Source organism: Lissotriton helveticus, chromosome 9, assembly GCF_964261635.1.
Source record: "Lissotriton helveticus chromosome 9, aLisHel1.1, whole genome shotgun sequence".
NCBI lineage: Eukaryota > Metazoa > Chordata > Amphibia > Caudata > Salamandridae > Lissotriton > Lissotriton helveticus.
In genome coordinates, this window is record NC_136070.1 from 954,002,942 (window position 1) to 954,015,374 (window position 12,433).

Genomic DNA, 12,433 nt, shown 5'->3' on the forward strand with positions numbered 1-12,433 from the left:
GCTACTAATGCAAAATTACAGCAAATTGAGGAGCGTTGGGTGGTCATGGAGGGTAAGGTTTTGAGTCTGGAACAGCGTGTGAGCGATATCCAGGATGTATCCACTAAAATTCCATTGTTGGAACAAGAGATCCATAAACTCAAGCTTCATACCGAGGATTTGGAAAATCGCAATCGAAGAAATAATCTACGCGTTTATGGTGTTCCGGAAAATTTGGAGGGTGTGGACATGGTATCCTTTATGCGGAAATTTCTTCAGGAACTTTTGGACCTTCAACCATCGTCACATCCTCTTAATATCCAAAGAGCCCATCGTCTTGGCCGTATGAACTCCAATTCCTCCAAACCACGTGGCATCATCATGCTGTTCCTGGAATTCACAGAGTTGATGACTGTCCTGAAGGCCGCCAGGATCAAACCTCGTCTTCAGTGGTCTGGTCATAACATCTTTATTTCACAGGATCTTTCATCGGCTACGAATGCTCGGCGCAAGGAATTCTTGAATCTTTGACCGTTGATGCGACAGCTGAACATTCAATATGGAATTCTGCATCCCTGCTTCTGCAAGATCACGCATGGTGGCCGTACCAGATCTTATGATGATCCGCAGAAACTTCATGATTATCTCCGGAGTGTCTCTCCTCCCACTATGGACACTTCTAACTAATGTTTTTTCTCCATGTTTTACTCTCGATCGTTGTTTTTATTTTTTCTACTCTTTCTGACCTCTTCTGATCCTTTCCTCTCTTCCTGACCTCCTTTTTGAGGTATTATCCTCACATCCTTGTGTCTTTTCTATCTGTAAAAGTCCTTTTCTTTGGTAGCTCGTGGGTTACGTTCTCTCTCTGGTGTATCCTCGCCTCAGATGTTTTGGTTGCACTCTTTTTCTCCGATCAGGCCTTCGTGCCTTGATCTGTTCATTCTCTCTCTTTCTGTCCTTATCTATTTTTCCTCTTTTTCTCTTCTCTTTCTCCCTCTCTCTTTTTGGTTTCTTTACTCTGTTTCCCAGTCTCAATGCTATTCTAGTCCTGAACGATCTCTACCTCTGTTTTTGTTTTTCGTAATGTCATCTCTCTTATTTATGGGTCTATTTGGTCTAGATATTGTGAGCGTTTTGGCAACCCACTTTCTCACTGGTATTTTTTGTCTTCCCTTTTGTAGTGATCTCCTTGCCATGTGTCTGATCCATTTGTTGCCCATCCTCCCCTCCTTCCAACATGTGTAACTTTGTCTCTTGGAACGTTTGAGGTCTTGGTCATCCTGTCAAGCGTCAAAAGGTATTGTCTCACTTATCCAAATTTCATTCGCAGGTTGTATTTCTTCAAGAAACGCATTGTTCTGATGTTGAATCTCTTAAGCTCAAAAGACATTGGGTGGGTCAGGTTGTGTTTTCACCTGCTGTTCACAAAAAAGGAGGGGTTGCTATATTGTTTCATAAAGCCTTAAATGTTCAGATAATTTCTTCTCAAAGTGATAGTGAAGGGCGTTGGGCAATGGCTAAGGTTGTTATTCATAACAAGACAATAGTATTGCTTAATATATATGGTCCAGTCCGTCCGGATCCAAAATTTTGGAAAGATATCAAAGTTCTAATTGCTTCCATAGATTGCCCAGATTTCATCATTGCTGGCGATTTTAATCAATGGATAGACCCTTTTTCAGATCGATTATCCTCCAGTAAATTTCAACCGGACAAGTCTCATAAGAGTTTTCAATCTGCCATTGCTTCTCGCCCTTTATATGATTCATGGAAAGTATGTAATCCTGATTTATTAGAATATACTTTTTTTTCTAATGTTCATCACACACGTTCGAGAATTGATTACATCATGGTTAGTAAGTCTCTTTTGCCCTCCATTCAAAAATCAGATATTGGTTCTATTTTTATTTCTGATCACGCCCCTGTCTATACTACCCTGGATCTTTCTCTTATTTCCTCTAAATTTAGTCGTTGGAAATGTAATGCTTTTCTTTTATCTGATACCATTTTTATGAAAAAAGTGCAGAGTTTTTCAATGAATATTTCTCCTTTAATAATCCCTTGGACACCTCTATTCCCATCACTTGGGATGCTTTTAAGGCTTCTTTTCGAGCTTTTACTATATCCTTTGCCGCTTCCAAAAAGAAGCTTAATAAACAAAAATATGAGGACCAGCTCAAAAAAATTAAAAACCTTGAACACTCCTATTTTACTTCTAAATCCTCCTCTGCCCTTCAGGAGTTTATTCTTGCCAAAACTGATCTTAATAAAATTATTACCAATGAAGCTTGTCACACCCTTCTCAAAATCAAATCTAAATTCCATGGTGGCCAGAACAAAGCAGGGAAAAAGTTGGCAAATTATTTAAAAATAAAATCAGAACGTAAAACTGTTGGTCCCATCTTCAATGACTCTATCAATAAGTTAGTCACTTCTGATGAAGATATTGCTGAAGTATTTCACAATTATTATTACCAAACCTTATATTCTGATGATACTCATCCCTCGGAATGGAACTTAAAAACATTTTTTGAGGGCCTTCCGTCTCCCCCTTCCCTTCCGGTAGACTTTGCTCTCCGGGAGCGGGAAATTACTCTCCAGGAAATTACTACAGCCATTAACTCTCTTAAAAAGTCAAAAGCCCCTGGTCCTGATGGTGTACCTGTTGAGTTTTATTCCTCTTTTCATTTTTTTTGCACCTAAACTTCTTCAATTATTTAATTCATTTATTTCAGATGCCAAAGCCTCTGGATCCTTTTTGGATGCTCTCATTGTCATTATACCCAAACCTGACAAAGACCACTCACAGTGTAAAAACTACCGCCCCATATCTTTAATTAATTATGATTGTAAAATGTTTGCTAAAATACTTGCCTCTCGTCTTGATTCAGTTATCCCCCGTTTAATCAATACAGACCAAGTGGGATTTGTGAAGGGTAGACTTGCTGCTGATAATGCTCGCCTCTTCTCTAATGTCATTGCTCATAGTAAAAATGTTAATGTTCCATTGGCAGCCTTATCTCTAGATGCTGAAAAAGCTTTTGATCGCATTAATTGGCAATATATGTTTCATACCCTCAAGTGGTTTGGTTTTGGCCCATTTTTTATATCCTTGGTTAAACTCCTTTATTCCTCCCCTCGTGCCAGTATATTTGTTAACAACCAATTTTCCAGATTTTTTTCATTAAATAGAGGCACAAGACAGGGTTGTCCCCTTTCCCCTTTGTTATTTATTTTATGTCTTGAACCTTTTTTAGAACGTATTCGTTCCAACCCTGGTATTAATGGAATAAAACTTTCCTCTGTAGAAACTAAGTTATCTTCATATGCTGATGATGTCCTCATTTACATGTCCAACCCAGAATCCTCCCTCCCACATTTTCTCGATGAAGTGCATCTGTATTCCTCCATATCAGGTTATAAACTTAATTTATCTAAAACATAAGTTCTTCCCCTTAATCCAATTTGTTTTCAATACATGTTTAATAATACTGATTTTGCATGGTGCCCCTCCAAAATCAAATACCTCGGTATTTGGTTTTCCTCCTCTCTAAAAGATACCCTCAAATTGACATTCGATTCTCTAACTAAGAAAATTCAATCCCTTCTTCAAATTTGGTCCCCCTTATTCCTTTCCTGGTGGGGTAGATTGGATACCATCAAAATGATGATTACCCCTCATGTTCTCTACACTGTTTCCATGCTTCCGTTTAAAATTCCTAAATCTTATTTTGCACGTATTAATTCTCTGTGTATAAAATTCCTTTGGAATAACAAACATCCACGAATTGCGTTACATAAGTTAATTCGACCCAAAAATGAAGGTGGTGTTCGATTTCCCGACTTTAATTCGTACCATTCGGCCTTTTTGATTAAACAATCCTTCTCCTTGACATATGACTTCATGGATAATCCAATTCCTAAGTGGGTTCTTGTGGAACGCTCCCTTTTGAAAGAATTTTCATTCCAGCATGTTACTTTCATGTCAAATTGTAAGTTTGTATCTAAATACCCTATTTTGAAATACTCCCAAGCTTTATTACAAAATGTCTTCTTCTCTACCCTATCCCCTCTTCAATGTTTTCTATCCTCTGTGGTGTGGTACAACAAATTTCTTAGATACAAAGGCAAATCTTTTTACTTTAAACACTGGAAAGAAAAGGATATCCTCTTTGTACATCAATTTTTTATTGGTTCCTCCCTCATTTCCTTTCCAGTATTGCAAAATATGTTTAATTTGCCTGCATCGTGTCTCACTGAATATACTATTATAACTTCTGCAATTCAATCTTATTTGTCTTCCCTTTCGTCTACTGAGCCTTTCTCCTCCTTCACCCCTACCACTCCATTGTATCCCCTATTTTCTACTCAATTACCTAAAGCTGCTCTAGTTTATTTAACTTTGTTATCTACTATCTCAGATCGTCCTAAATCTAGTGTAGAGACTGTTTGGGAGACTGACCTTGATGTCTCCTTATCTATTGCATTGTGGGATCGATTATGGTCTAAACTTTTTAAAGTGTCTGTTGCTGCACGCGTTACGCAATCTTTACTCTTTATATATCATAGAGTTGTTATTACCCCGGTTAGTATTCATAAATTCTCTCTTGCTTCTTCACCTTTATGTTGGTCTTGCTCCAAGGAACTGGGTACCCTTAAACACCAATTATATGATTGTACCCCTGTTTTATCATTTTGGACTGAAATATGGAATATTTGCATGCCAATGTTTTCTTGTTCTTCTCAATTATCTTTTTTAAATATATTTTTAGGTTCTTTATCAGTTGAGATGAATATTGATGTATCTTCTTCTGCTAAATTATTAGACCTGTTTATTGCTCTTGCATTTAAAGTTATTTTATCGTGTTGGAAAGATAATTCTAAACTCTCTGTCCATACTTGGTGGAACTATATTTGTGATGAACATAGAATTGCTATCGCATCCTCTACCTCTGTCCCTCTAAAAATTAAGTCTGATCTATTATGGCTCCCTTTCACTTCTTATCTTTCCTCCAATCCTTTTCCCCTAACTCGTACTATTAATCCCACATGATATTTCCGTGTCTTTTCTTTTTCCTTCTTGTGTTCCCTCTCCTCTTCTTCCTCTTTCTTTCCTTTTCTTTTCCTTTTTCCTTTTTCCTTCTTTACTGTCCTTTTCCCCCTTTTATCTTTTCTCATATACTTATTTTGATATGGTCATGGCTTTTCACATTACTTTCTTATGTATTTTTACCTAATTACTTATGCCATGTTTCTATACTACTTTTAAATTGCCTAATAAAAATTTCCTGAACAAAAAAAATAAAGATTATGAATATAATAAATAAATACTTAAGAGTACTCTGTTGAATAAAAGGTTAGCTAACACATTTCTCCAGTAGCCTTACCTTCTGTTGGTGCAGGACCGGAGACCAAGGTGGAAAGGCTCATGCCACCAGCCTGTAAACACCACGCCAGTGTCACCAGGTGACCAGAAAGCCTACAATACAAATGAAAGTACATATAGTCAACTGATTAAGACTACCCTTCCCTTAATCTGTCCACCTCCCATCTTCAATCTTCCTCATAACTGCACAGACCATAATTGGACTCAAACTTACTTAAACTCTGCTTTATTAGCACTTATGAATGCTTCATGTATTCACTAACTTTTCATGGCAACAAATCATGAAAATAAACTTCTGGATCATATCTCACTATCCACTTTTCTGGCCATCATTTCAGCTTCCCTACCAACTCCCTGCCCCCACCCATAAATCGCGTAGCTTAAACTTGAAGCATTCAAGTAGCTCAATTTCATTTCATGGATTTTTCGTTTTCCAATGTATAGAACAGGGCACAATATTGGAAATAAGGACTTTCGAGGAACAGGTTACAGGGTTAAGATAAGCTAAAGCAGAGTATTAACAGAAACATTTTTGAAAATGCACTTACATTTGACTCACTGAGGTTAAAAACTGAATGCAGTGCAAATAGCCCTAAAACTTAAAACAAATATTTCAGCTGTTTCTTTATGCAGAGTATTTCCCGGCTGAGCTCCTGCTTTCTGCAGTGCATAAATCTACACACTATTCTTTTATAATAATTCAAATTCATTTTTGGTGGACCAACTCCTGAGAATTCAGTTATTTACCTATATAATAATACTGGTGTGCTTCCTTCTTGTACTCACTCATTTGCACCTGCGTAAGAATAACTCCAGCCTGCAAAAAGGGCAGGGGAAAGCATTCTCAAAAGAAAGCTATCAGTTCAACAACTTATCATACTATATTAGTACTATATAAGTATTTAATATGTGGGTTTGAACACAGGCCAGGATCCAGCTTGCCAGTGCATCCCCAATCGCTCCCATCCAGTTCTTTCTCGTTTCGACAGAAACACACAACCGAAGCATGGGACATGACCTGGGAGATCTGAAAGGGCTATTGTGAAGGAAGGACATACTACAATCACCATAAGGGCACATTTTTCTTTCTCTTTTGTCTTGATGGCTCTCCCTCCTAACTAATGCAGAATGTGATTGTACAGTCCATTAGCACTTGGAGAAAGATGAGGCATTTATCCAGGCAGAATTGTAGCAAATAATTTGTGTGGTACGTCCTCAACAAAGGCAACATCTTTTCTGGAGAATACATCTAATGAGCATTGCTTCCAAAAAGCATCAAGACGCTCAAAGGATTGCACTGAAAATTTTAGGAATGGGCCCATGCCCCCCGAGATATCACAAATGCTGCTTTTGCTCAGTTGTAATGAGCATGAAGACTTTGAAGATCAGAATTAATAAAAGGTCTACAGGTTTTGAGATGGGGTAGGTGTGTAGATAACTGTGTTGTCAACGGTTCTTTTCATTGCTTTATTTAGTGGGGCAAGAACACTAGGTGTGAAGTAATAATACACCTGAATGTGGAGGACAACAGCAAAATACTGAAAACAACTATGAGCTAGCATGTGACATAGCTTTAGTAAAATGTATGTGTGGGGTTAGGCACTGGAAATTGGTGAGAATGTGGTGAGCATTGGTGTGCGGGAACCTATTCTAATCCAACACCTTAATGATCCTATGCATAGGTCTCTACCTTCATGGATCTCAGCACGGCCTTTCCCAGGGTGAATAAATCTAAGCTCTGGGACGTACTGGGCTCCATGTAGGTCGACCCAGCTATTCTTGTGCTTCTGATGGACCTCCACCCTGGCCAATTAACATATGTAAGGTATGGACCCTCAAGAGAATGCACACAGCACTTTATATTAAATAGAGGCTTGCACCCAAGGCTGCAGCCCGGCTTCTTTTCTTCTTATTCTGTATATTAATGGTTTGGAACAGGTTTTATGTGAGCCATTGTGCAATGTCCCAAAGGTGGGTGGCAGACTGCTCTCTGGTCTTTTATATGCGGATGACACAATTTTATTTGCATGCATGGTAAAGAGTCTCCAGTCACATACTTCAAGGTGCACTACTCATGCCCATAAGGTGCAATGAAACTAAACTTTTTGTTGAATGATTCTTCATTTGTAATTTATTATGATTTATCTCATTTTTTGAAAGTACAAAAAATGATCAACAAAGATAACTATGGTTTACATGGTTATCTTTGTTGATAATTTTTGTGCTTTCAAATCATTAGATAATTCATACTAAAATAGAAATGAACAATCATTAAAAAAAAGTTTAGTTTAATTGCACCTTATGGGCATGAATAGTACACCTTGAAATATGCGACATATTTTGTACACATCGTTTTGAGTTAGTCTTCCTGACAGGCGGGTCAGGTTTTAAGGTAGCACACAACAGATACAAATTGTTTAACCACAGAGCACCTTTATTCCATAAAATACGAAGGTGTGCATGCTATATCCATTGTTTAAAGAGTCTCCAGAGTCAATTTAGATTGTTTTATTTATTTTATGGACAGCATGGACCAGGCAACCAACTTTAAAAAGTCACACATTATGGTTGTCGGCTCCAAGTCCACTAGACCGGTATGGCTTTTCAGCCAGCAGCCACAGCTTACGTAAAGTGGATAATTTTTCCTACCTGGGCATTCTATTAGATTGAGGCCTTAGTTGGCATGCATTCCTTGATGAAGAGGAACACAGTCAATTTTAAAAGAGTTATTGTTAGCATTCAGGATTTTTCATGGCAGTTGGGACAAAGCCAATAAAGATTCTTCACGAGATATGCAAAAGCAAATCTGGGGCTATGCCACAATTGCTTCATCCAGATGGTGGAAATGTCCCTTAAGCGTTGCATGACGTACCTCCTCATTTATTGCTCATGAGAAGATGGGCACGGGCTATCTTTTGGATTTTCTATGGTTATATCCACTCTTACACTGACTGTCAATATGGGTGAAGGAAGAGCTATTGTTAAACAGGCACATTATCAGGGACTGTATGAGTCTGGGCAATATGTTGTACATCCCATTACTGCGTTACGTAAAGACTAATCTTAACTACCTTCACAGACCAGAGCTCCTTCCGGAACCTGACCGCATTGTCAAAAAAGATCTGGTGTGGCTGAAGGAGGCCTTCTTACTCAGAGCAGCAGCAGAGCGAGAGGCATCAGCACTAACAAAGCAATCTGTCTACCAGTATGTCATGATCAAGAACCATATTTGCAATTGGGGATGTCTAATTACCATTGACGCATACTGACCCATTTCCGGCTGGGTATTTTTCATCAGCTGATGCTTACGGGCCTGGTACAAAAGTTCTGATCTCTCAGCATGTGTGTGCGGCAACCTCTCTGTATGTAATACTTTGAACATTATACTTATTTGCCCAAGGATCGATTCTCTTCAACAAAGATTTATTAGACTTCGTCTACTTCCTATGCACTTTAGACAAGCTAGACCTGTATTTTTATATTTGCAGCTTTTATCAACTAGCAATATTTGTTTTTATGTGACAGTCTTTAGCGGGAGTTCTGCATTCTCATCATTAGAATACTAACAGTCGGAGTGGCTGTCTCTTGTGAATGCACTGGTCTTATTTAGGAAAGTCATTACAATGCATTATTTGTTTCAACATCACTATTTTTATCTCTTGACCGGATTTGTATACACCTTGATTGTGATTCTATTTTTTGTACCAGGTTTTATAGTATTGAGTGCGGCATCTTCTTTTTCTTGTATGAACCTGGTTGACTGGTGTTATTTTATGATTTTTAATATAAAATCAAATAAAGTTTGCTGACTGATTGAACAACAGTTATGATACATTTTAACAGACAGACTAAAACAACAAAGTCTTTGGACAGTCGCTATGTTAATTTTGATATCCTCAAAATATGTTTGGCACGCCTCATCTAACTGCAATGTTACTTTTCTGTTAACGTTCTGTTTTGAAGGATCAGTGTCATCAACAAAATTGGGAATTAAGTTGGTGTTGCATTTGCAAATAACAAGGAAGGACAAAAGCTGTTAGTTATTATCAGGTGCTAATGTCTGTTCAGGCTTGGATAAAAAAAAACACCATCAGAGAACATCGCCAAAAACACTCTACTTCTTTTCTCCTAAACACATATGTCCCTCCGTCAAGTTAATTCATTGTTAATTCTTTTCTTAAAATCATTACAGCTCTTGACAAAGCTTGATCATTTTCCAATTTGTCAGGCCAAAATGTCAGGATATCATCTTGGAACGGAGTTAGAAAAGCAGTTATATTATGCGATTTCAGCTCTCGTTCTAGCAAATGACATGCATTTTCTATATCTAGTGTGCTGAAAACCTGCCCACGCAGCTAAGTGGACACCAATAAGTTAATTTTAGGCAGCTGATCACAGTCTACACAATGTACTTCTATCTAGACTGTGAAGATCAATGCATAGTATTGCCTCCCCACTCTTCTTTCTAGCTACTACAATTGCGGAAAAAGGTAGGGATGAATCAATGGGCTCAATCACAGCTTCAGGATTTTTTTTTTTAACATTTCACACTCTTCCTGTCTGGCTGATTCAACACATACTTTGTGTTTGACCAATACAGCATTGAGTTTTAGTTTTAGTACAAAGTGGAAACTCCTCAAAGTGCTTACTTTTGACAACTGAATACTGCTTTATATCTATCGAGAATAACGCTGATAGAATTATTAACCTCAACTGCAGGTATCGATACCTGAGAACTGATGAATGGATCAAACTTCATGCGGAACATCTTCCGGTGTTGCCGGTCATGGTCTTCAGCTTTATAAACATTTCTGTATGGGCTACTATCTTCAATAGAAATTTTGGGCCAAAAATATTCATTAAGAAGAAAGTGGTTCTTATGATATACACCTGTCTAAATAAGAAAAATAAAAAATACACTTGCCTCTCTTGGCGTCTTTTAAGGTTGGAACCAAGCAGGAAACACACAAGCTCCCCTAAGCCAATCACAATGCTGAAATGCAGCAATGTGATTGGTCTGAGCGTCATGGTTCAGTGCTCAAACAGGCAGTGGGAGCCTGGGCATGTTTCTCCAACCAGGCTGTATTACAGCCTAGGAGGAGAACATGCAAAATTGTGCATGACTGCTTGGCCGGCCTTAGACAGCCAGCCAAAAAGTCATGCACACTTACAAAGTGCTCACCTCTCCTCCCCCTGCTCGGTGAGCAGGGCAGACAAGCCCAGCCCCTCCCCACCATGCAAAACTGCTTCAGCAGGGAAAAATAAAATGATAATAGCATTGTGTTATTTTATTTTTCCTTTCTTTACACTGCCGAAAAGCCTACCTTAGGGGTTACATATGTATAACAAGAATTGGCATAGCCAATAGGGCCCGCTTTTGGGACCTTGTAAGTGTTTAGACATGCAACAGTTTATGCTGTTGCACCAAGGATATTGTACTGCATAACTAAATACTTATAAGGTTCCAAAGGCGAGACCTATACCAACGTTTGTGCTTGCAGGAGCCCCACACCGCAGAGGAATGTTTCAATTCTGTACAGACAACGCAGGAATGTGTGCCCTACTGTAGATCTACAGAGTTCTATTTTTTTTTTTTTTTTTAAAGTACTCCTGTATATTTACTCCTACGTTTGGAGGAGATTGGAATTCTCAGAGGATAGCGGGGCACTCGTGGGAAGATTTGTTGTGTATTTTTATATAGCGCCTACTACTCGTGACCAGGTGTTGAAGATGTCATGTTGTGGTTTCCAGGGGGACTTCTGGAATTATTGTAAAAATGCTTAGATTTTCTTTGTAGGAGGGATATCACGGACATTTTAGGAATGTCCGAACACTTTGCAAAGAGAAGGGAACTTTGAACATACTTCCTCCACTCCTCCACCCCCCATTAGAGAACCCGCTTCCTCTAGATCTCCACACAACGTGGGGGTAGTCACGCCTTGCTGTGTCCTACATACTAATTTACTCCTGCCCTTGAAAGTAGTAAAACTCAAATTGTTTGGAGCACAGGCAGTGCTCTTTGAATATTGACCATGTCTACTTACTTTGCAAGACATACTCACACTGAAACGCCCATTCCCCTGCAGGAAACATTTGCTTATGTGTACCACCCCCCCAACACACACCCACACACACACACACACACACACGTGCTTGTGTAAAGCGCTCCAATATAAGCGCTCCAACATAAGCACTATATAAAACTGCAAAAAAAATGTTGATATTATATGAGAACCTAGGTATAAGCCAACAGGATTTGCGCATGTGGCGGTCTTATTTCAGGTGATACAGGTGAGTAGGTGGGTGCTGGATTATAGAACAGGAGGCACTGGGGACTGAATCAAGTGCGGGATCAACAGTGTAAATGAAAATGGTACTAAGGTGGTTATTACATGGAGGGTTGGATCAGCGAGGTCAGCGGACGGCGGAGCTCACGCATAGCTGCCCAGTAAAAATACTGCTTGCACCCATAATATCAATATTCCTCACCTCTCAATGACGCCGTTCGGTGAATCGGACCCTGTGCTTGCTTGTTTTTTGTTTGCTGTTGCAGTTTTACGTAGCGCTAACTCTACCCGAAGGTATTGGAGACATTACATGAGCACCAGTGTGGTATCCTGGCTGCAGTGCATGCATCCAGCTCCACAGAAACTGGGTGATGCTCTTTAGTAGGATTCAAGAATTGTAGGATGAGTTGGTCAGTACGCAAGGTAAATCTGGTACCCCAAATAAACTGCCTGAACTTTTCCATTCTTACTTTAGATTACCTGAATAAGTGTGATTAGCACTTCATGTTTGTACTCACCTTAGATTATTCTTTTAATTGTTCTTAGTATTTTATGTACCATTTATCTTTATTCTAGGTTTCTTATTTTACTGGTAATTGTAAAGAGAGAAGATGTGGTATCCTGGCTGCAGTGCATGCATCCAGCTCCTTGGCAACTGGGTAATGCTCTGTAGTAGGATTCCAGAATTGTAGGATGAGTTGGTCAGTTGAAGGAGAGTTGATGAAGATGTGAGATGTACCTGCCTGTTCACCAATAAAGAAGTTTATCTGCAAACCCTGAT

The 12,433-nt window shown here is 38.9% G+C and overlaps 1 protein-coding gene across 3 annotated transcripts in view; it reads right to left on the reverse strand.

The window, feature by feature from the left end:
- LOC144782069 (acylamino-acid-releasing enzyme-like) overlaps positions 1-12,433 on the reverse strand; it is a 500,573-nt gene that overhangs the window by 315,195 nt on the left and 172,945 nt on the right. For all 3 annotated transcript variants that reach the window (XM_078661213.1, XM_078661214.1, XM_078661215.1), the window contains one exon: positions 5,367-5,458. In XM_078661213.1, the coding sequence (XP_078517339.1) occupies positions 5,367-5,458 (92 nt within the window). The remainder of the gene's footprint in view (positions 1-5,366; positions 5,459-12,433) is intronic.